Genomic DNA, 26,437 nt, shown 5'->3' with positions numbered 1-26,437 from the left:
ACCTTTGGGTTATCTTCTAAGGTGCTTTAAAATAACATTTACATATCGTCGTGATTTTGTTTAAAGACGATCATCAAAGAGGTTGAAAAACAATATATTATGTCTAACATTATTCGAGTGGTTGGAAATTTTAAACACTTACATGCTACCGTGGAGTCAACGTAAACAAAGCTTTGCTTTTGAAATAAATTATTTTGATTTTAAAAATATGGTATGGTATAGATTTTTGAAGGTGTTTAAAATCAAAAACCGTCACCATCGTATTTCTTTTAACAGAAAGCCACAGTCTAATATAAATTTTACTTGAAAGGAAAAGAAATGTTACAGTTCAAAGAAATTCAAATGATCTATGTCTATTTCCGGACAAGCAATATTATTACTATGCTCACAACGATATTTACATTGGGCTTAGTGTTGATAGTTTTTGACCAAACCCATGACCAATATGTCAGACTGGTAAGAATAAAGGGCTCTTTATTTTCTATCTTTGAAGTATAGAAAATCAGACTAACGCCAATAGAATAATTCATTTTAATTAATTGTAACATTGATAAACGGCATCTCCTTGAAGTGTTACAAAGGTGTATTTTAAGACGAACAGGAGACATTCTGCTGAAACCTCGAAAAAAAGTGTATTGTATTATGCTATTTTGCAGATTGTTTATACCCTCAATTTAAAAAGACGTTCTAGAGCTAGAATTGTATATTTTTTTATTTCCTCCAAAAGAAAAAGAAAAGAAAACTAACAAACAAAATAAACCGCCTGGAAACATCGATCGAACATTTTCTGCACGAACTTTCAACTTTTTTAGATTAGTATGATGATATATAATAAGACGTTTTTTCATATATAGAATCAAATTTGTTTTCCAAAATATTAAATTTTAGGTTTGGCACAAAGTCAGATTATTTAATGGTATGTCCTAATTTTGCAAAATCAAAACGGCGTTATGTTATTAAACGGCCGATAAAAAATAAATCGGCTAAAAGCAAATTATTATTTCAACTATAATGAAAACAATATTTTCAATCGTTTAAAATGATCCTGTTTTTGTTACTTTACAATGAACAACAGAGAAAAAGCTGACTGGATTAACGCATTATCAAATATCGCCACGGATTACCAGTTGTTAGTGCCATTGTTTATATTAAACCCGGATTAATCCACTTATTATTGCTTTTCGACAAAATTTTGCAGGACAACCAAGGATTTCAGTGACTTTTAATGTCTCTATAGGGTTGACGTTCTAAATTCATATAGCCGTATCCTTACAAAGGAAATGGTATTATAAAGTTTTAAACTCTCATTTTAATTCGTTTGTCCAAATTAAACTGTTAAATGCATTAAAAATATCAAAACTAGTTATCTAGCCTGTTCAAATTATACCATATCACTTCATTTGTGTATTTATCTTAAATTGATGATGAAACAAATTCATTTAACTTACAAATATTTATGGCACTACGCGGGCCTAAAAAATCTGATTTGCTACCTGCGCCATTATGTCTTATTACGCATTAGATTTCTATTACCGAAAAAAAATGTGCACGGGTAAACCATGCAAGCTGAATACGGGCACGGTTTCTACCAAAGCTTTAATTTTGTCACTGGAAATTTCGGATCTTATTCTTCTGAAAAAGTAAACACCGATGCCACAATCAATGCATATAAGTTAAAATTACAGCACAACTTTCTCGTGAAAATAAGTTTCATTCTCCTTCATTCGATGTGTTAGCTGCATATGAAAATCAAGAAAAATCGCGTTAACAGCGGCGAGGCGAATGCATTTTTTTCTCATTTTTTTGTTATCAAACTTGAGCGTAAGGGTTGTTCAAGTGTGAAAAATCGTAATTATTAAAAAAAATGACAATGCTTCTTGTATTAAGACAGTACCAATTCATAAATATTCCAGGTTTTGTTAATACGCTCAACTCTATTATCCCTGCTATCTGCCAGGCTTATCAGTCTGGGATTAGAAAAACCATTTCAGGTTTTGAACAAAAGTAGTTCGCTCATAAATTTCTTTATAGGATATACTTTTTTGTTTAGATTCAAATGAAATGTATATATAATCACTTAAAAAAGATCGGCACAACTCTATTATCTCTGTTACCTGCCGGGCTTATCAGTCTGAGATTGGAAACCAACACCGTTCGTGTTAGTATCAATATTTTTCTACCTTGTTACTATAATCACCTCTATTCAATCAACAATTTTCTTACCTTTTATTTGTTTATCTTTCTATCTAAATTAGCGTACTAACTAGATACTGAGACGCGGTCGGTGATAGTAATAAGGTTGATAATATGAGTGATCGTATATTTATCATAAAGATAAATAGATCGGTATCAAGAATAATTGGGCATCCCATTGCTTGGCAATAAAGTTAACAGCGGTAGCCTAGTTACTTCTGTCAGGGAATTCCGTTTATCCACCGTGTTACTTAATTGTCCGTGTGGCGTAACAGTTACATCGTCATCTGATAACATATTGTTCCAACTCTCTCTCTCCCCCCCCCCCCCTCTCTCTCTCTCTCTCTCTAATCCCCCACCCCCACCCATCAGGACAAAATTTCTTTACACCTTGCATATAAGAGTTTAAGAATTTTAAGAGTTTATTATATTTCATTCCATTAGGCTAAGAAGCCCATGAGGAAAAACATTGCATGGCAACAATATGTATAATGCAAGTACTCAAAATCGTGTCCAATCCCTATATAGTCCACCAGCTTATTTCAAACGCCATTTTAAAAAAAGTTTTGTTTTTTTCAACTGTTTGAAACATGGGTTTGTTCATTTATGTAAGGAAAATAAAAAATGTGGACGTTTTTCAGTAGCAGTTCAAGGGGAAAACACACTTCATATTGTCAAAGGAGGTTTAATATCGCAGTGCGTTTAGCTGTATGCTTTCAAGAAAGTCACACTAGTGTTCGTTTGGAATTGTGTGTATGCGTAGAAAAGGGCAATTATAAAATGTATTGCGGAGCATCCAAAGGGGTTTGCACCTTTAATTAAAACCAAGTCTCGAGTCAGAAAAAAAAAAAAAAAAAAACACCACAAATACACAGGGAATAGGACTGTTTTAAGAGCTTCTTTGCATTTCAAATCTTTATATGATTCCAGTGACATTTTATATCATAGAAAAAGAAGCCCGAATCTTTTCTATGCACTTAAATGACAAACGGACGGTCGAGTGTAAGAAAGTAAATCTGTATATTTTAAAGAAAGATATTTTTAAAGGAGACTATTGTAAATGTAAGCTGGTATATGATATGAATTAGGACTTTTGTTTTTGGAAATGGAACTAGCAGTTTTAATTCATGATATACATTTGATGTAGAGTCAGATATGGAATAAAACATAATCTAAAACCTGTACAGTTGAATATATTTCTGGTCGCGATTTAATGTTGTTTTACAGTTAAATATTCCATCTCATTTAACACAACCAAACTTAACACTGAAATGCAAATTCATTTTTTTTTTTTTTTTTTTTTTGGTAATTCGCTAATTGCTAACAGAAGATTTCGCGTGTCTTCAAATATCAGTAAAACGGTTAAATTTTGATGCCGGACTTACGAACCTTTTAAAGATGGAGATTGAAAACGAAAATATCAAAATTATTTGAGTCCTGCATCAATCTGGAACCACCCTGGAACCAAATATTATTGTTTAACTTCTTGTAAATCAAACAGACAGGCCAAGGAAACTTTTAGAGGCGATTAAAATGGAAGTACATAAGTAATAATGACGCTTATTTGCTTGGAAATGGTCATATGAATATTTGTGAGTATTGTTCCTTTGAATGGAAAGGCTTGTCGGACCCTTGCATGTATCAAAGTTAAATAAATTAAATATGCAGTGTACATTCTAGTCTAAATGTAACAAAGAACTCAATATGTAGAAATTAAGATTACCTTAATATTATTACATTTACCGTGAACTTATTTTTACCCAAGGACTTTTTTATGTTATTTATGAATAATAAAACACGCACTACATTTTAAGCATTTTTGCTGTACATTTAGACTGTAGTGAAAAATATCCCGCTACATATTTATTACATTTATAAACTTGCTTGAGCATCTGAAGGTCCGAAAAGTGTTTACAAGTATGAAAACTTGTAAGCTAAAGCCAATTAAACATGTATAAAGGATGGCACCGACATTCCTAATACCCTAATTTGTGTGCGATGGTAATTTCAAGTCATTAATTTAAGAATTGATACTAATACTATGTCTAGATCATATTCCAGACCAGTGTGCAGTAAGTTAAAAATATTTACTTGCAAGTTTAATGCGAGTTATTTCATTCATTAAGATAATACTTCAGCTCAAACTAACCCTTGCATACTTCAGCTCAAACTAACCCTTGCATACTTCAGCTCAAACTAACCCTTGGCATAAATTAAAATTACATAACTGGTACAAATTTCAGTAAAATGTCAGACGTTTTCGTCCATCGCAATTAATGTGAGGAATTTTTTTTCTTAAAAAAAAACCCCAGTAACTTCCCTTGAAATTCCTTACAAAGATTCTAGCATAATTCTTAAAACAACCGAATTTCTATATTGAAACCACTTTGTTACTACAGTTTTTGCTCACATTGTCAATTTACAGTTTTTGCAAAAAAAAAAAAAAATGTACGCAGATTTACGGGTATTAAATAAAATGTTTAAAAAGCGAATTTTACTCCGTATACGAAAGGATCTAAACATGCTATTTTTCTTGAATTTCAGCATGAAAGTAGGCAGAGTTAAGTTTATGCTAGAACGTCTGCAAAGAAAACAAAAATAATCAACTTTGCTGTATCATTTTTTATTTTATTATTATTACATTATATCGTAGAGTTGTATTCAAAAGCAAATAATAGCACAATAAGAAATAACCATGTTGAAATCTAAGCATGTAATAAAAGGTAATTCAAAAAAGTTCGATCTTTATATAAGAAATGTCTTTGTTTTACCGCCAAGGCGGACTTTGCTTTCTTATTTTTTTTTTAAATAAATACACTGAGGTAGAGCTAATTCTTGCAATTTCATTTTGATTATTACATCAATAAAACAAGATTACCACTATTATATCAAAGACGCCGTGTCGGTAAAATGACTTTGATAAATTACTTACAATTAGAATTACATTAAAGACTTTAATTTTGTGGTAACAATGAATAAACTAACTGACAACATCAATTTTTACTTACATTTGTCTTTTGGAATCAATATAAAACAGATATTAGCACAAAAAGTATACACATCGAAATTCTGTCTAATTAGTCCATGGAAATAATTCACCGCTGCCAAGCCTGTAAGCCTTGCAGACCGTAAACTTGCAAATATTGTCTGTATTTTTCTATGTCCATTGCGTTCATTGCTGTGGCTTGATTCATGTACGGTGCTAGGTATGCGTTATTACTAAGTCTGCTCATGTCTATTGCACTTGACCGTACTGACATTAGAGGACTGAACGCGTTCAACGCAGCTGATGGAATCCCCGCGGGTTTGAACGGAATAACTGGAGAAGTTGTTGTTGTAGTTGGACTAGGTGATGGTGACTTCTTAGAATTTTCCTTCTTTGTTCCAATTATACTGTCAATAGAAAAAGTTTTTGGTGTTGATGATGACGTTGTAGATGACGTCGGTGATGAAATTGGGGATTTACGTGCCGTCGGTGACACCGTGGCTGGATGGGTTGGTGACGTCGGCAGCTGATGATGCATTGCATGTGAAAGATATGCCGGGTGATTAACAAGATGAGCACGGGTTAATTCGCTCTGGGCACGTGCTATCTCATTTTGCGTCACGTACGGTAAATGTGGCGTTAGTGATGACGTCATGTAAGGAGGATACGGAAATGTCCCGACTGCGTTGGAATGTGTTCCCTGTGGCACGAATCCATGATGATGGAAGAATGACTGGTGTGCGCTCATGAAGGAGGCATTCTGCGCCATAAGCTCGGCATGGTGACGCTTATAACGTTTTCGACGCCTCAAGAAACTCCCGTTATCAAACATATCCTCACTAGCAGGGTCGAGGGTCCAGTAGTTACCCTTTCCAGGATTTCCTGGTTCTCGAGGAATTTTTATGAAACAATCATTTAACGATAAATTATGTCTGATGCTGTTCTGCCACGCTGGAAACTTTTCATGATAATACGGAAACCTGTTCATGATAAATTCACAAATTCCAGAAAGAGTCAGTTTCTTCTGTTCAGACTGTAAGATAGACATTGTTATTAGAGCTATATAAGAATACGGTGGTTTAACTAAATTACTTTTACCATTTTTCTTGTTACTTGTTCCTGCAACGTTTGCCAGGACTCCATTGTTAGAATCATTTTCGTCCATAGAACTGTCATTAAAGTCTCTCATATCAATAGACACATCTTGTTCCGATTCTCTCGAAGCCGGCGAGGTAATAGGTGATTGCACCGGCGATCCTAGAGAGTCCCGACCGTCCCCGACGGGATCAAGCTCTTCATTTTCACTGTCGTATACATCAACCGGCGTAGATGAACGCGCATGATGGTGTTCTCTGAGAGAAATCTCAGGTTCGAGGCTTGACGATCCATTAACAGAATTACGTCCATATAATCCATTTTCATTTGACACGCAGTAACTCACATTCTGTTTTTGCAAGGAGTCCATACTATTCAAACTGTCTTGTATAAATGTCCTAGGAAGCCGATTTTCCGACGATGGAATTTTCTGGTTTTCTATGACATTTTCCGTTACCGGCGGAGGATCGCTAGCAGCCGTCGGGGAGGCGTTTATATTCTGTGGTCGTTCATCCATGAACGTATGGTGATTAGGTGCGTTTGTCCGTATGTCCATGACTGTATTGGTACCGTCAAAGCGCATCTCAATATATAAATTCGACCTTACACAAATAGTTTTTTTTCCAGTCAAACACTTTAAATTGTATTTCCTTTTATCTGTTCATAATGTGATACAACTCAGCTGTTTAATTTTATGAAAAACTTCGCAGGTTTTCAACCTCAATTGACTCATTTATACACAGAAAATACTGATAGTATGAAGAACACTATAACGGCCACCCATCAATTATTCTGATCTTTTACAACTCTCCGCGATTAGCGAATGGACCATTCACAGCTCTTCTTTTTCAATTTCTTTTCTATAGTAAGATCACGTGACTTAAATCTCGTTCTTTGAGAGGTCACATACGGATTGTTGCGTCTCTAATCTCCGCTAAACTCCGCCCACCTGAACAGCCAAAGAACAGCGCTGTAGCAAATCGTAGCGTTTTTCTTATAATTAACAAATTTGTTACAATTCTGACGGCTAAGACGCTAATACCCAAAACGATAGTGTTATTTCGGCAGAATTCAATTAACCGAGCATGTTTTTTGAGAGGCTGAAAGAAAGCTACAATGCGTACAGCGGTTTTTGGGCTGCCACCAAAATATATATTTTTGGAACGCTATGAAAAACAATGAAAATATTAGTGTAGGAAAATAATACTATAAGCCTAAGCTTTATTTTGTGGAATGAAAATTGACAAAAGGTATAAATATACTTAAGATTATTCTATTATAATCGAAAAAGGGATTGCTCCAACGCTTAAGAAAATATTGAACTTTTGCGAATAACCTAATGTGATAATATTTTTGTTAAGTTAAAGCCTTTCACATGGCGATCAAGATTCAACACCCTAACATACAACACACGTATTAGTGTTACGTAAATAGCTTTTAGAAAATATTATTTCTTCTATATTACTTCCATAAGTTGACATTTAGTCGGGAAAATGTTTTTAAAGAATGCTTTAAACTAACATAAACACTACACTACACAAAATACAAGAAAATAATAATTTTGTTAGTGGAAAACATAAATATTTGGGCTACACGGGGGATACTTGAGACACCTGGGGGTTAATGTTCTTTACTATCCCTATTAATTAAGGACCGATATGTAAAAAGTATTTATAAAGACAGAAATTTCATCTCAAAATATTTTTGAAAACTTATTGTAGAATACGCTAGTCTGTATTTTAATTAGAAAAACATCTTTCTATTTGTTTTCATATAAATTCCACGTATGATTAAACGTTAAGTAAATTTACATTAAGCACATTTAACATTGACAAAGGGTTAAATATAACATTTATATTTTACATTTAAAGTAATATCAAACTTCGTGAGAATTTTCGGACGAAACTATGTATTATAGGTAATTAATTATTAATAAATAAATAGATTAATCATAATTGATGATGTTGTTGTTATTGTTATGATTGTCACCATTGTTATTTAAATTAACCAATACTGATATAATTACTTAAAAAAATACTTAAACTTTTCCTAAAAGATCAGTACGATGCTGATGATATTATTAGTAAATCAACAGCAGGAACAACAACAATATACCTTTTTTAACGCCAATACTGCCATCAATCAACAGAAATAGACTGATAATAATTATCGTTATTGTTAAATATATAGTGATAAATAATAATGACAATGGCGAAGATGGCGATGATAATAAAAGTGGGGGATGATGGATAACTTTATTAAACTTTTGAAATCTCCAAAATGTATATAATAGTACTTGATGACCTTGTTTATAATTATAATTCTTACAACGTTGGAGTAATATTTATGAAACTGTACGAAAATGAAGTTACTCTTCAAAATAAAAACAAACAAAAAACACCAACTTCCGTTACTGTCCCCAAGAGACGCAAGTGACGCTATCAGTAAATCTTCGAGGAACTGTATGATCTTAGCGAGATTGGTCTGGCTAGCAATTAACTACTCAATCACTGGCGCAAATTGAATCACATGTAAATCAATTTTGAGAGGGGTTGTCTAGATCAACTGTCCAGTTGAAGAACGCACGACTTTTACAGAGGATGTGGTGATATTTATTAATTTATTTTCCTACGGACGCTATCAATGTTTCATTCTGACATCCGCTGTTCAAACGGCTTTTTAAGATTTAGTCCAATGTGAAAAAAGGCTAGTGTTTCTATTTTTCCCGAAAATGAAAATAAAATCTTTCAGAGCATGTTTAAGCAAGACAAAAGTCGAAACAATCATTTCAAGTGGTAAGCTTAGCTTTTGAAATAATTTATTCATTTTTCAAGTTATTTTGACAAATTATTTTATCAACTACTTTGCAAATTTATGTTTCCTTGTTTCGGTGTATGTTAAACATCGCTTTCAAGTGCATTTTGCCTTATTCTAAATGTATGTTTTATCCGAAACAACTTACACCGGAGGGTGCTCGAATCTTTACTTAATTTGTTCAATTTTGTACAAACATACCCATTTCAGACATTTCTTACAAAAATTGGGCATTTAAGGAATCGATAAATATTATTTAATCTTCAAAGTGAAAAGCTACACCATAAACCGCTAACATATACTTTGTGGTACTTAAGTTCTTACCATACCCACGTTGCGATGTACCAGCGTCGTAGTATTCTCACTAGTGGCTTAACAAACAACAACAAAAACCGAGATGTTATCCCCAAGTTTGGCCAATCTGGGATCATTCCTGTGATGATAAGATGAAAATGAAAGCAATTTAGGAATCAAGTAGGCCTCAATGCAGATTGATGACAATCTAAACATGTTATTATTATAAACTTGAACCGATTCACGCCCGCTGTTAGATAGTTATGGATATCAGTCCAAACAGGCTGTGCACCGGCAGATCTCCCGTAGAGAATGCGCCAGGGAGATGTTTTCCCTCCTTTACCATTTCTTTTGATGATTTTTCAAATTTACAATTATAATCCATATATGTAAGAGGCTTATATATATTTTTTATTATTAAAAAAAAAAGAGATTAATTGTGCTGTTTTGTAAATAGTGTGATTTAATTTTCTTTTTCGCCTTTGTTTGGCTCATGAAATATACACATGGAGTGAAAGCATTATTTTTAGTCTCGAAATCCTGCCATCCATAGCATCCTGTGCCATTTTAAATGTTATTATTACCATAGGAGCCGGTACCAAACACTTTAAGGGAAATATATAAACACTATAAAATACTTATATACTTTAATCGTAGTATATAGATCTATAGACCACTGTGGTCTTATTTTGACTTGTTGAAAATGGTGTAGAAAAAAAAACCATATAAAATGAATATTTTTTCTTAGCTGTGTTTACATTGTCTGTATTATAATTAGGTTACTATATACTTATTGGCAAATAGCAAATGGCGGATTTGCTGTTTTGTTCAGTACATATAACATATGTTTTATCATAAGCATGATACGCTAATGTTTCTCTTGCCTGTGATTGCAATGCTCACAAAAATATAATTGAGCATAATCATATCAACCAGGAAGAGCCAGTACAAAACTCAGTTGAGCCAAAGAGCTATAAAAATAAATGTATTTTATACTTCTTTGATTGAGCCAGTATGATAAAATCTGGACCAATACGAGAACATGGGGCCAATACGGTATTCAAGCATTTTAACATGTTTACTTGAGGGGGCCAATATAGAGTTGAATAAATCAAGTGAGGTTTCATATTAGCCTTATCATTTGTCCTCTGACAGTCGTACTGGGCCTTGACACTGGGTCATTACGACTGCTCACCACCCTCGTACAAATGACAATGTCAGTATGAAATCAATTGACCGAAGTAGCAGACGGCAAAGTACATATTCTCAACACGAGATTCAGGCAGGCTCAGGATTTTACAGGAAGTCATGTGCGCGTGTCGAACATATATTTACATCCATAGAATGCCGAATTGCCTAACGAGAATATATGATCACACGAACTTTATCATAACTGTATGTATTGTTTTGCTCTTTTTAACTGGAGGAAAGAAGGGCATCTATGCACTTACCGTAATACGAAATATCTAACCATATTTTGTTGATATGTGAACATACGGTGTTGTTTTTTTTTTTTGCTGCATCAACTATTGGTGCAAATACAGTTTAGCTTCCAGTGATTAATTTAGAGGATGCGTTTATAAAGTGACATATTTGTACGTAAATTAACATTTTATCATGCTTGTTAACAGCCAAAGAAACACTTATTTCTAAACTGCAAACTTTGGTAGTTAACAATCTACCCAAATGTTTATTCTTTGTGGTATGCGGCGTATCAGCAAACATTAAGGATGTTACTCCGTCTTGAGTACTTTTTCTCCAACAGGAAATACCTTGCACGCTGGATAAATGGATAAAATTGAGATATTGAGTGCATTTCATATGTATACATTATAATGTTCATGCCTTTAAAGGGGAAAACCGCCATATGTATGTCAATTTATACTTTCATTTGAGGTAGTAAAAATAAAGTAATTAGGTAAGACGTTCATAAAAAAACGAGCAACCAGCAAAATATGTTTAAAAGATATTATACTGTGTTAATAACGCGGTAAAAAAAGATAGATAACAAAAAAAAAATCAGCTGGACATACTGTAAACATTGTATCATATTCACAATATATCAATTTGAATAATGTCAGTTGAGTTTTGATATACTTGAATTATATACTCCTCTTTTTTGAATCCCAGTATTGTGGTATTTCACTGAAAAATGAACACCTGATTCAAAACTATGGCTTGACAATTTGGACTAACCAGATTTTACTACCGTTGGACTTGGAGTAATTTACCAATAATTTGTGACGCGTCACGAAACAAAGAGACTTTTAAAATCTAATATGATGAGTTAAATTTAGCTTGATAAAACACACACACACACACACACGCACGCACGCACGCACGCACGCACGCACGCACGCACGCACGCACGCACACACACACACACACACACACATCTGCATATGTTGGGGCTAAATAAGAATCAAAAGTAACAAACGCTTTTAACTGTATATTTAAAAACAATATGCTGCCCATCCAGTAAATCATAAAACCATAGGACAGATATCATTTGTATTTAGGACAGATATCATTTGTATTTAGGATAGATATCATTGTATTTAGGACAGATATCATTTGTATTTTGTATTTAAGACAGGTATTATTTGTATTTAGGACAGACATCGTCTGTATTTAGGACATATTTTATACTGCCCATCGGAATGACACCTGGCCGATACTGACCATTGTTTTTTTTAATGATTCGAAGAAACATGCGCATTTATAAACGATTAGATTTTTTTTTGCAACCATAATCATACATTGACGCGGTTCATATTTTTCTGTCGGACAGACACCTGGCTTTTGTCGGACCTGAGATACTGATATTCCGGCCATTTACCAACATCAGTTCGATATTGGCATATTATGAGGGAGTAAAGTTTTTGTTCCCATATATGAAAATTTGCATATGTTTGTTCAATTTATTGTTTCTTAATTTGTGGCCTTATGTGTTCGCTAGCATATTAATAAACAATATATAATCTTAATTACATTGAAAAAGCATGAACCGGTGTTTGTTAAGGACTCAGAGAACGATAACAGAACTGGACCAAATATAACGTATTATCAAAAATGATTCACAATAATTTATAAACATAATAAAAATAGTAGGGTCAAAGGAGAAATCATATCGTTACTAGCATGCCCCTTTTGATATATGGTCAATCGATTATAAGGAAATTGAAATATCTTGAGTACTTTTTATTGCCGTATATGGAGAAATATTGCGGTCGAAATCAATGGTAGAGTTTGAATTTCAATTCATAACGATAAAAATGTGAGAAAAATATTGGATTGTCTAAATATATTACACTGTTATAATTCTTTTTACTCAGATTTATTAAAAAAATGTCTTGCAGCGCTAAATATGAATTGCAAAATCATGTGGTGAAGTGGTTTTTGTGGACAAGTTATGTTTGTAAATCATTTAGAATAAACATTATTATAACAAATTACCCTTTTAAGGTGCATCTATATATTTTAAGATCTCTATTTAAGATTTTATAATCGCTTATCAGTTGTATCACAATTTGTCATAATGTTTCTTAAGTGTCCATTCATTACCTAATCACTGCAATTTAGGAAAAGCTATAAATAATGCTGTACCTAAAAAAATTGTTCTCACAAAATTATCAACGGTTATATTTTTCAGTTAGTTTAGATCAATTCCAGACTAAATAATGTGTTCACACGAGAAGTTTGAACAGAAGAGTAAAAAGCGATACCGTCCAAATCTGACTTATTAATCATGTTAATGTAAGGTTTGTGTAAAAACAGGCGAATAGCCCGTCCCAACTGGCGAGCAGACACATACGTACAGGCACAGATGACATTGTAAATCAGATCTGGTGCTTTTTAAGTATATTTGAAAAAATATAATCCAAGTCATTTAATATTAGTAATGTAATGGACAATTGTTGTGGAAACGAGGTTAAAAAAACGAGATTGGAGACCATTATAAGAACACATCCTTGCAAGCATGAATTTAGAACCATTCGATCAGATACTGCTCTACAACAACCAGTCAGTGCTGGTGTTGTTAGACTAATTTCAAACTTTAACCTTAGAACTCAGAAGTGCTGAGTGAATATGAGCGTATGAATGTAACTTTTATATGAACATATACTAAATGATATTATAATTATTGTCTGGGCGTTCAGCATGAGCCCTACCAACATAACGTTTATAGGAGGTTTCCAGAAGCGTGCCACGCAATATTCGCTGGGAGGCGACCAAAGTACTGCTTGCGTAATAGGCTGCTTCTACCGACTTAGCGCGTATTATTTTTAGAAGCGTTACCGACGTAAAATTGTAGAATTGTCAAACGTTATACTGCTTACTTGAGAATGTTACAGAGATAACATTTGCAAAATTGTCCAATGTTGTAATTTTCTAGTGTTACCGACGCAACGTTTGAAGAACTGTCCAACATATCATTTCAAAAGTACTCGACATTTTACTTTCAAGTGGCGTTTAAGGGATCATTCTGCGTAATATTTTCAGAGCGTTACCAACGTAATGTGAACGTACCAAACGCAGTATTTTCGGGAGTGTTACAAAATGAAATGAATTGACGTCAATGAGACAATTTAGAAGCATGAAAAAATAAAGAAAAAAATATAAGAAAATAAAATAAAAATTCATCAACGGTAAAGATTGTGTAAGAAAAAAACATTGATTGTCTAAATTACTACCCGTATAATTCTAATTATCAGATATTATGTTAATAATGTCTGCAGACCCAAAATAAGTGGTGCAAAAATTCATGTTTGATCGTTTTCTTGTTACATTATCTTGTAATCATTTATGATGAACATATTATACAATTTACATTTAGGCATCTAATAATAGCGATGCATGCAGTTAAAAGATCCTTATTATCTAAGACTGTAATGTCTGTAATGCAAATTTGTCATAATGTTTCTCTAAGAATGTGCATATAATGATAATCCTGCAATATATAGTGAAAACTATAGATCAATGCTGGTTACCTAAAATTGTTAACAATGAATTTTTCGGTTATATATTTAAACTCGATTTTTTGAGAACCGATCCAGGACTAAATAACCTCGTGTTACCAGCACGAAGAAGTTTGAACAAAGTGTGAAAAACGATTTACCGTACGCAATCGTAGATTTTAATCCAAGTCCAGTAATTTAAAAAGGATTGTCACGGCCAATAGACCATAACGACAATCCCAACGTGGTGCAGAGACATAGTACAAAGGTACAGTGGCAAATGCACTTTAGATTGAAGATCGCTGCTGTTTAAGTGATGATTCACACCACCACTGCAACATCCACGTCACTTAATTTAGCTTGATGACTTTGGGAACTTAAAACGCATGCGTCAGCCATTAAGACTCTTCTGTTGGTCAACATAATTATGAACTCAGGAGTCCGTATGACATCTACAAGCAACCAGTTCAGTTGTCATGGCGTCTGTTGCAGTTGCCAGTACACTTAACCTTGAACTCGAAGTTGAGTGAATATAGTACTGAATGTAACTTTTAATGAACTATACCTCAAGTCATTACAATTATTGTTGGCGTTGCTATCCTCCACATACCGTTTGAGGGAGTTCCAGCATCGTGCCACGCACATCGATGGTGCGACCAAGTACTCTTGCGTATAGCATGCTTCTACGATGCTGTCCTAGCGACGTATATTTTAGAAGCGTTAAGTAAATTGTGAATGTCAAGACGGTTATCTGTTATTGAGAATGTTACAAAGATAACTTTGAATGTCTCATGTACTTGTCTAAATTCTTCAGAGGTGATCACACGAACTAAACGTTAGAAAAAATGACCAGCTACACAAAATATGACATTAAATTTTCAATGAAGGTAAGTGGACATTTGGTAAAATTTTATCAGTATGGTTCGAACGTAATTAAACGTTCTTTACCGAAACAACAGTTTTTTGTGTGTTCACAAATGACATGACTAGATTATATGGTAACAATTTATATTGAACATGAAAATAATAGACATAAAGTTACAAATACTAGATTTATAATCTAAAATTGAATTGCACTCGAACACTGGATTTACTTTAATTAATGTAGAAGAAATATGCAGTTGACACTTGGTTAAATAAATCCATCCAACGTTATTGAATTGCAGATTAAGTGTCATAAAGTGGGTTTCGTGCATAATTGATGCCAATCAATGGCAAGATAGGATATTTGCAAAGATTGTTTCGTTAAATCATTGTATACAGCTATCAAATTATTTATAGACTGTAATCTCGGTACCAACTATATATTGGCATTTTACTCAGGTCCATGCTCAGGAAACCTGATCCATTGCTAGAACAGCTACGTGTACTTAAAGCATGGCTAACAACATTCATAATACTGAAATTGCTGAAAGTACGACTATAAATAACCCTGTAAATGTCTAAATAAACTTGTTCCTCATTCAATTTGGAAGTACATTTTTCATTAAAGTGTTACCAAAAGATACTGACCAAAACATCGTGTCCAGCATGATTGTAAGTAAGATATAAGAGATGGTTATACCGTACCAAATGATATTATCACATTTAATATAAGATGTGTAGAAAAAATTACCTCTACCCAATGCGTAGTTATACAAGCCTAGTCTCAGCGTTGAGCAATGTCATTCTGATTAGCAATGAAATAAAAGTAATCACGTCGATTTAAGTTACTATGTACGGTTGGTGCTGGAAATCCGAAAAGCTTATGTATAAAGCGTCTGGTTCCGTTATGAATACATGTGCACCAAATAGACCATTGGGATTGATAGTTTGTCTCTCAGGCTTAACGCAGTCCTACTTGTAACTATTTCATACTTGGGACCATAGACTCAGTATGCTTGGATATTCTGTTTAGATAATGTAACTTTATGTCGAACTTCTTGTGATAAATACGCTTTGTTCATTATGTCCTCAACAGTAACGATTTTAGTCATATAGGAAGCTCCAGCATTTCGGCTGGTGGAGGAGCACCCAAAGTACTGCTCAGTATGTCTTCTTCTAGGTATTGCCGCACTGAGGTGAACCAAACCTTCAGTTGTCAACGTTATGCTTCACTTGAAGATACAAGAAATAACAGTTTAATCCAAGTGTATCACTAATTTTACTACTGCCCTCTGTAACAATAATATTTCAAAGACAATAATTTTATTTGACGGAAGTTATAAATGAAGAATAATTGGTATTTATTTATAATCGTTTACCGTATGTAACGTGCAACGAGTATCTTTACAACATGATACAAAAGTGGGTATAAATTACTATATAACAATTTAGATTGTGCACTACAAATTTAGCTAAATTGAAATTATGAAATTAATTTGTTTGACTCACTGCGCTTTACAGATCCGCCAAAAGATGACTATTTAAAGACCTATTTGAAGGATTTTGATGAATTATTAAGACATTGTCTAGTATAACCTTAATGGTTAAAAAATGAAATCCGATCAGTGACATGAGCGTCAAATAGGTCATATAAAATTATATAAAATCCTGAGATTTGTGATGGCCTCTTACAGTTACTTTCATAATGTTATCAAAAATGCACCTTGTATTATTTATATTGACTGGGAAGGCCTAATTGGGGTGTATTGAGTATCCTCCGATAGTTGGACATTCTGTTAAAGCATGCAAAACTCGATGCTTTTTCTATGACACGTTTTAGATGTCTGAGTATTATTAATTAATAGAAAACTATTTGCTTAATCAATTCATCAGCTTTTCATTAGAATTGTGCATTAATGACTCTATATGTTCTGTATGATAACCACAGGTTAGATGTATCTGGCTCTATATGTATTTCCCTTATACAGTACGTATAAAAGATCTTTGGTTTTGAAGTATAACTTTGATTTTAGTAATAGAACAAACGTAGTATGATTGTATGCAAAATATCACATTTAACATTGTAATAAATCATTCACTACTTTCATTCAATCAAAAAGAAAATGTTTTTAAATTTTATAAAAAAGAATATAATATGTGATAATTTTAAAAAAAAGTTCAAAATGTCAAACTTTATACCAAAATGACAGATTTGTAGAAAAATGTTTACTAAGCACAAATATTTAAAGTATGTATGAAACTAGTTAAAGACAAGTAAAATTTTTGGAACTTTTTCTGCATGGCTTGTTTCTAAGAATATATAAAAACTACTCCACTGCCAACAGTCCCTTTAAAAGTCAAGCTCCACTAATGTAGCTTAGGAATGTCATGACTAGATTCCGACATGAAGCTTACAGATAATTTTTACTGAACATGCTAGTGCTTTGTATGGAACGTTTGCTTTATGCACTGATTGGTCTGTCAACATCAAGCCCAATTGCGCTTGTTAAGGTCCCATAGGAATAGAAAGTCTGTAATACGCCATGGGGGGGCTCAGCCACTGCTCACCGACACGTGCTGAATAAATTTGAGATAGCCGGTGCAAGCTATGAGCATTTTCCCGTAACATTTTACCCATCAGAATAAATACACTGTTTTCCGACAAGTTCATTTACGGAGATGTTACAGGCTTCATTTCTGTCTCCTTAGTTTCCTTGGATTCTAGGTATAATTCGAGCTTTTCGCGAACAATGCACAAAACTATATTATCTTTTTTTAGCAGGTATCACTTGGCTTCTATGCGTAGCCACATATTTCAGTTATCTCGTTTAATTTTTGTAAATATTAGTAGCAAACATCCATTTGATAACATCTGCGGTTGCCATAGTATAATCCAATCCGTTCGAGAATACTATTTATAGCCGGATTTCTGACGATTAATTGAATGTATAGATATAATCGGACACACCTTTTCACACCCGATTAGATAATAATCGTAAATTATTTAACTGTGTAAATATTTGACATATCAAGTGTGCCGAGATTATAACAAATAGATTATGGCAATTATTGAAGCAAATTCATACATGTTATTTGTAAAATCGTTATGCAAAGATTAGACAAAACAAAAGAAAAAAATGACCGAAGCTTAGGTTTTAAAAAATAACTTGACTTTCATCAGATTTTGAATTAATCCCAATATTTTTATCATGGAATGTAAACTAGTTTATATTGAAATCAAATGATAATAGACGCTTTTTAAATACTGTTTAATTGAAGGGAGATTGTAACACTTCCTAAAAGTAATAAAATAACATTCCAAAGGGGTTAATCTATATAATGGTTTTAACAGAATATATAAATCAAAATGCCATACAACAGTTGTCAAATGTCGTGACCCCTTGTGTATACCAAAGAATATTTTTTGACCATTTTACATCTATTTATACATCGGGACATTCTCTCAGGCTCCGTATTCTTTGATGTAATGGTCAGATAGAAAGCTGTACTTAAACTGTAAACTATAAACCCATACACTTTATTGGAAAATTCATGTAATGAACTACTATGCACTTCTAGACATTGTGCATCTCATAAATCAGACTGAGCGAATACATAAACTGAGTCAGTATGAGCTAGAGCATCAGGGCCAATATGAGAAAACAGGGCAAATGCAGGATTTAAGCATTTTGAATGATTAACGCGAGAGGACCAATACCGAGTTGAATACTAAACTATTATTAATCAAGTGATTTCATACTGACCTTATTATTTGTCTTCTGGTAGTCGTATTGGCCCTTGACATGCACTGGGCCAAATACCACCATTTAACCTTGGGATGAATAACAAGGTCAACATGAAAACATTAAAATATAAGCTAAACTCTTGAATTTTCGACCTTTTGGATGGATGCCCCACAGCTGTGCTAAGAATTTACTATCTCGATGAGGGACAAGAGGCCAACAATTTTAACTGATTTCACGTTGTTCATTCTAAACTTTTACATTCATATGATACGCCTACAAATTTCTGTTTTTTCTTTAATTTTTTTTCCAAATCATAAATCATTTCAATAAAAGACCATCATTTAATAAATTTAAACAAGAATATCTAAATTCAAAAGCTTTTAAGAATGCAATTTAAAATGCAATTACACTTCCTCAAATAAACATATTATATCTAATAGAGATATTCCAATACTAGATTAGATCCAATAAATACAAATCAAAACATATTTAAAATTCCATTAAACTTTAATCAAAACTTGTAATTTTATTCAATACAGGTTGAAAGGTTACAAAATTGCACTTGAAATAATTTAAAACATTGTTATTGAGAGACTGTTCCAGTTAAATTATTTCATTCTTATCTAAATATTTTCTTTAGCTCTTTGATAAAGCACCCAGTACTATGTATGGGGGAAACTGTGCGTGTAATAAGGGGAAAAAATGCATATTGTCATGAAAATTTACTTTAATTTTAGTTACCCCCAGTCCACCAAAAAACACAAAAAAGACAACAGTTATCATGCCATATCATACAATTATGGACATCAAAAATAGCTATGAAATATGACAAGAAATATACAAAAAACAACAACAAGAGCTGTCACAGGAGACAGCGCGCTCGACTATTTCGATGCTGGATAGTGAAACTGGGCACATCTGTGGAAACTGGAGCTTTCACTGGAGTCTTTAATGACTACAATTGTGGATGAAGATATTGCACAATAGCTTGAGTCTCTGTCAAAAATATTAAGTAATAAGAGAGGTAAGATAAAGTGTATCAAAACACTATATAAGTATGACTCTAAGCAAAAAGGGGGCATAATTCATAAAATATTGGTGCAGGAGTTATGCATCTTGTGTCGTATGGGACAACTACTTCAAGTTTGAATCAAATGCATTTTGTAATAACTGAGATAGAGTGAAAATGCATCAAAATTAACCTTAAATTCTAAGTAAAAGGGGGCATAATTCATGAAAAATTGGTGCCATAGTTATGCACCTTGTGTCATATGATGTGGGTGATAATGTGGAACAACTATTCTAAGTTTGAATCAAATCCATTTAGTAATAACTGAGATAGAATGAAAGTGTATCAAAACTTTAACCTGAAATTCTAAGTAAAAAGGGGGGATAATTCATGAATTATTGGTGCAAGAGTTATGACCTTGTTTGAATCAAATCTATTTAGTAATAACTATAAAGTGAAAGTGCATCAGAACTTTAACCTGAAATTGTAAGGAAGAGGGGGGATAATTCATTAAACATTGGTACCAGAGTTATGGACCTTGTGTCAAATGATGTGGGAGATGATGTGGAACAACTACTTTCAGTCTGAATCAAATCCATTCAGGAATAACTGAGATAGAGTGAAAGTGCATCAAAACTGTAACCTGAAATTCTAAGTAAAAAGGGGGAATAATTCATGAAATATTGGTGTGAGAGTTATGACCCTTGTGCCATATGATGTGGGTGATGATGAGGAATAACTATTTTTAAGTTTAAAGCACATACATTAATTAATTATAGAGATAGGGAGAAAAAAGAGAAAGTGTAAAAAAACTTTAACCAAGGTGGGGACGCGGAAAGCCGCCGACGCCGGGGTGAGTAGGATAGCTCTCCATATACTTTGTATAGTGGAGCTAAAAATGACTGCAGCGATAGCAATTTCTATGAATTTATTAGACACTACAACATTGTAATTTTTGCACAGTAAACATCATAATTATATGAATTTCCCTTGATTACTTTGACTGGCTTTGTTTAGTGACTGCAGTATTATACAGCAGGCCATTCGTGCCAGTCTGACATCATTTACTTATAGTTCATACAGTAAATGCAATTATTTTCTTAATTCAAACATTTCCCCCAAATTGCAATAGTACAAAATTAACGCTGAATGTTACTATAAATCTACATGCTGCTATTAAAAGCACAAGCTTTGGAAATGCCTCATCTTCTACTGATCATTTAGGCTAATTTGTCAGTTGACCAGATCAATATAAACATCATTTATTATTTCAATTTTTGATATGGAGGAACATATTTCTGGTTCTAACAATAATCTGTCAGTAAATAAATTTTAAATAATAACTCTGTGTTGCTATATTTTTTGGTCCTTTGGGATCATTTAGTCCATTTAGTATCTCTGCAACAGCATTCTGCTTAAGCAAGTGCTAGTGGGTGTGAGGGGTCTTGCACTTTCCATTGCGTCTCATGAACAGACTCATTAAGTTATGGGTTCACCAAAATTGAATAATACTCAACATGCTCATGTGGGTATATTGTACCATTAAAAATAACTTAATAATGCCTGTTAAGAAGTAGTGTTAAAAAATCTTAACAAGCCAATTTTCTTTTTATCAAGACTGGTGAAATAGGTAGTGTCAGCAAAAAAAAGTTGAAAGTTAAAAGAATTTAAACAAGACGCACCGCCTGCGGGTGAGTAGAGCTCTCCATTATTTGTATAGTGGATAAATGACTGCAAATAGCAATCGATATTAGTCACTACACACATGTAATTTTCGCACAGTAAATTAATTTATGGATCCCTATACTTTGACTGGCTGTTAGTAGCGCATTGTACAGCAGGCCATCGTGCAGTTGACATCTTTCTTTGTTCATAGTAGCAATTATTTCTATCAACATTCCCAATGTAATGATGACAAATAAGCTGAATTTACAAATCTATGTGCAAAAGCACAAGCTTTGAAAGCATTTTATGATCATAGCTAATTTGTCAGTTGACAATCAATATAACTCATTTATATCAATTGATATGGAATATTTTCTAGTTCAACAATAATCTGTCAGTAAATAAATTTATTAAAACTGTGTTGCATATTTTGGCCTTGGACATTTAGTGCATTTGTTCTCTGCTAACAGATCTGCTTACAAGTGCTAGTGGGATGAGGGTTTGCATTCATTGCTCTCATGAACAGACCAATAATTTATGGTTTACAAATGAATAATACCAAGTTCCATGGAATTACCATAAAATAACTTAATAATGCACTGTTAGGAGCTGTTACAACATTTACGAAGCCAATTCTTTTATCAAGATGGTGAAAGTATGTCAGCAATCAAATAAAGTTGCAAGATTGAAGGAATTAAAAACAGATTTGAGCCGTGCCATGAGAAAACCAACATAGAGCATTTGCGACCAGCATGGATCCAGACCAGTCTGCGCATCCGTGCAGTCTGGTCAGGATCCATGCTGTTCGCTAACAGTTTCTCTAATTGCAATAGGCTTTGAAAGCGAACAGCATGGATCCTGACCAGACTGCGCGGATGCGCAGGCTGGTCTGGATCCATCCTGGTCGCAAAGCCACTATGTTGGTTTTCTCCTGGCCTGGCTCATTTCACATATAAACAAGATGACTCTAACCCCGATCCCTCCAAAACACCAAAGTAATGGCTGATAGTTAAAGAAAACAAATTCTGACAAGTTAAAAATAAATCTGTTGTGAAAAGCAAACAGGAGAATACTGGTATAGAACTAGAAAATGCATTTGTAAAAAAGCGCATGTCTCCCCAAATGCAAAGTCCTATAGGCAAGAAGTCAATAGGGGTCGGGAGCGAAAGTCAAAGAGACACTGATGGTTGGCTGCAATAGGGATCATCTACTTGGCATGTCCAGCCATCCCGCTAAATTTCAACACTCTTGGCCTAGTGGTTCTCAAGTCACTGTTTAGGCTCCTGTGACCTTGACCTTTGATCAAGTGACCTCAAAATAAATAGGGATCATCTACTCTGCATGTCCAACCATCCTATTAAGTTTCAACATTGTAGGTCAAGTGGTTCTCAAGTTATTTCCAAAAAATGATTTTACATGAACATGCCACTGTGACCTTGACCTTTAATAGACTGACCCCAAAATCAATAGGGGTCATCTACTTTGCATGTTCAATCATTCTATGAAGTTTCAACATTCTGGGTCAAGTGGTTCTCAAGTTATTGATCGGAACTGGTTATCAATGTTAAGGCCCCTGTGACCTTGACCTTTAACTGTGTGACCCCAAAACCAATAGGGGTCATTTACTCTGCATGAACAATCATCCTATGAAGTTTCAACATTCTGGGTCGAGAGTTATTGATTGGAAATGGTTTTCCATGTTCAGGCCCCTGTGGCCTTGACCTTTAACAAAGTGACCCTAAAATCGTTACGGGTCATCTACTCTGCATGATCAATCATCCTATGAAGTTTCATCATTCTGGGTCAAGTGGTTCTCAAGTTACTGACCGGAAATGGTTTTCAATGTTTAGGCCCCTATGACCTTGACCTTTGACGGAGTGACCCCAAAAACTATAGGGGTCGTCTACTCCAGCAGCCCTACAACCCTATGAAGTTTGAAGGTTCTAGGTCAAATGATTCTCCAGTTATTGCTCGGAAATGAAGTGTGACGTACGGACGGACGGACGGAGATGGACAGGGCAAAAACAATATGTCTCCTGGGGGAGACATAATTAAGGAATAATGATTAGGGTAAATGACTCAATGCAGCCATTTGATAACTTAAATGGCTTTAACATGAGCAAAACATTTATATAAAAGTTATACACAACAGCTACAACAGGGGCATTTTGACAGCTCAACAGTTACAATAGGGATATTTTGACAGCTCAACAGCTACAAAAGGAACATTTTGACAGCTCAACAGCAACTAATGGGGCATTTTGACAGCTCAACAGCTACAACTGGGGCATTTTGACAGCTCAACAGCTAAAATAGGGCCATTTTGATAGCTCAACAGCTACAATAGGGACATTTTGACAGCTCAACGCCAACAAATGGGGCATTTTCACAGCTCAACAGCTAAAATAGGGCCATTTTGATAGCTCAACAGCTACAATAGGGACATTGTGACAGCTCAACAGATACAATAGGGAGATTTTGACAGCTTAACAGCTACAATAGGGGCATTTTGACAGCTTAACAGCTACAACAGACATTTTGACAGCTCAACAGCTACAATAGAGACATTGTGACAGCTCAACAGCTACAATAGGGACATTTTGATAGCTCAACAGATACAGTAGGGACATTTTGACAGCTCAACAGCAACAATAGGGACATTTTGATAGCTCAACAGTACAACAGGGACGTTGTGACAGCTCAACAGCTACAACTGGGACATTTTGATAGCTCAACAGATACAACAGGGACATTTGATAACCAAGAGCCTACAATAGGGACATTTGACTGCTAACAGTTACAACAGGGGCATTTTGCAACTCAAAAGCTACAACAGGGGCATTTTGACAGCTCAAAAGCTACAACAGGGGCATTTTGACAGCTCAAAAGCTACAATAGGGGCATTTTGACAGCTTAAAAGTTACAACAGAGGCATTCTGACAGCTCAACAGTTACATTAGGGAAATTCTGACAGCTCAAAGCCAATGGACATTTTTGACAGCTTAACAGTTAAACTAGGGATTTTGACAGCCAACAGCTACAACGGGTGTTTTGAAGTCAACAGTCCAACAGGGCATTTGAAGTTACAACAGCTCATATCAACATAAGAAGTATTTGTTTAATTTGATGACAAGTATAAAGTTCACAACAGCTGATTTAAAACGTCTGCAAAAATATACAATAGGGATACACTATACAGTTCTTTCAATAAATCTAAACAGGGCCTATATGTGAATAAATAGTAGTAAAAGGTTTTTTTATAACTTTAAAACTACAGATCAAAGTGATGCATGTAGCTCGCACGCCTGACACAGTATACATGAAGAAATTCTGACAGCTCAAAGACACATTGACATTTTTACAGCTTAACAGTTAAACTAGGGTTATTGTGACAGCCCAACAGCTACAACAGGGGTATTCTGACATTTCAACAGCTCCAACAGAGGCATTTTGACAGTTAAACAGCTCATAGTCAAACATTAAGCAAAGTATTTTGTTTCAACTTTGATGAGCGAGTAATAAAAGTTCACAACAGCTGATGTTAAAACTTCATGCAAAAATAATACAATATTGAACTACACGTATATCTATAGTTTTCTTTACAATAAATTATACAGGCCTATACTGTGAAAATAGTAGGTTAAAAAGTTTTTTTAATAACTTTTACAAACTACAGCTATCACTAAAGGTGATGAATGTAGCCCTCGCACGCACTGACACAGTATATTGCAATTTGACGAACACAAGATTGTATATTTGTGACTATGTGGACTGTATGTATATAGACTGTATGTATACAGTATAGTAGGAAAAAACAAAGCCCCTAACTCTGAAGAATATTTATCTAAAAGAACATAGCATGCACCATGCACAACTAGAGTTGGTACTGATCACTTGTGTGAAGTTTCATTAACTAGTGTTCAAGGGTTTGGAAGATTAGGTGTGCACAAGATTGCATATGCAGACTATATGTATATGGTATGTTAACAAAAAAAAAAGTCCCATAACTCTGCAGAATATTTATCTAAAAGAACATAACATGCACCATGCACAACTAGGGTTAGTACTGATCAATTGTGTGAAGTTTCATTAAATTGTGTGCAAGGGTTGGGAAGATTAGGCATGCACAAGATTGCATATGCAGACTGTATGTACATAGTATGTTAACAAAATACATAGTCCTGTAACTCTGCAATTTTTTTTTCTGAAAGAACCTAACATGCCCCATGCACAACTACTGTTGTTACTGATCACTTGTGTAAAGTTTCATTAAATAGTGCCAAAGGAATGAGGAGAGATGGTGTGCACAAGATTGTGTCTATGTATATAGTAGAGTAACAAAAAACAAAGTCCCGTAACTCTGAAATTTCTTTTTCTGAAAGAACCTAACATGCCCCATGCACAACTACTGTTGTTACTGATCACTTGTGTGAAGTTTCATTAAATTGTGTCAAGGGGATGCGGAGAGTTGGTGCGCACAAGATTCTGTCTACGGATAGATGGATGGACAGACAGACAACCTGAAACCAGTATACACCCCCTTACAACTTTGTTGTTGGGGGTACAATAAATAAGTACCAAATTTTATTTTACAGATCTTCAGTTTTTGTTAAACTTGATGGAAAGTTGTTTCCTTAAAGACAGCAGATTTTGCTATTGTCTTACAAATTGTTATTTTTTCTGGGAATATTGATTTCTACTTTAAAATTATAGAAATCAATCTTATACAACAAACATTATACAAATGTAGAAGTCAATATCCTTTTTCGAAAGAGTTTAAACCGTCACTAAACAAATACAAATACAGTGTAAG

The 26,437-nt window shown here is 34.1% G+C and overlaps 1 protein-coding gene across 1 annotated transcript; it reads right to left on the bottom strand.

Annotated features, from left to right (window-relative positions):
- Positions 1 to 4,800: 4,800 nt before the first annotated feature.
- On the bottom strand, positions 4,801 to 7,090 carry LOC123523664 (forkhead box protein D3-B-like). The gene has a single exon (XM_045301318.2). It carries the CDS (start codon positions 6,855 to 6,857, stop codon positions 5,289 to 5,291), a length of 1,569 nt encoding a protein of 522 aa, XP_045157253.2. The 5' UTR covers positions 6,858 to 7,090; the 3' UTR covers positions 4,801 to 5,288.
- Between the last annotated feature and the right edge of the window lie 19,347 nt (positions 7,091 to 26,437).

The sequence above is a fragment of the Mercenaria mercenaria genome, chromosome 3 (assembly GCF_021730395.1).
Source record: "Mercenaria mercenaria strain notata chromosome 3, MADL_Memer_1, whole genome shotgun sequence".
Classification (NCBI taxonomy): Eukaryota; Metazoa; Mollusca; class Bivalvia; order Venerida; family Veneridae; genus Mercenaria; species Mercenaria mercenaria.
The sequence above is the reverse complement of the archived record's forward strand: the minus strand, read 5'-3'. Positions and strand labels throughout refer to the sequence as shown.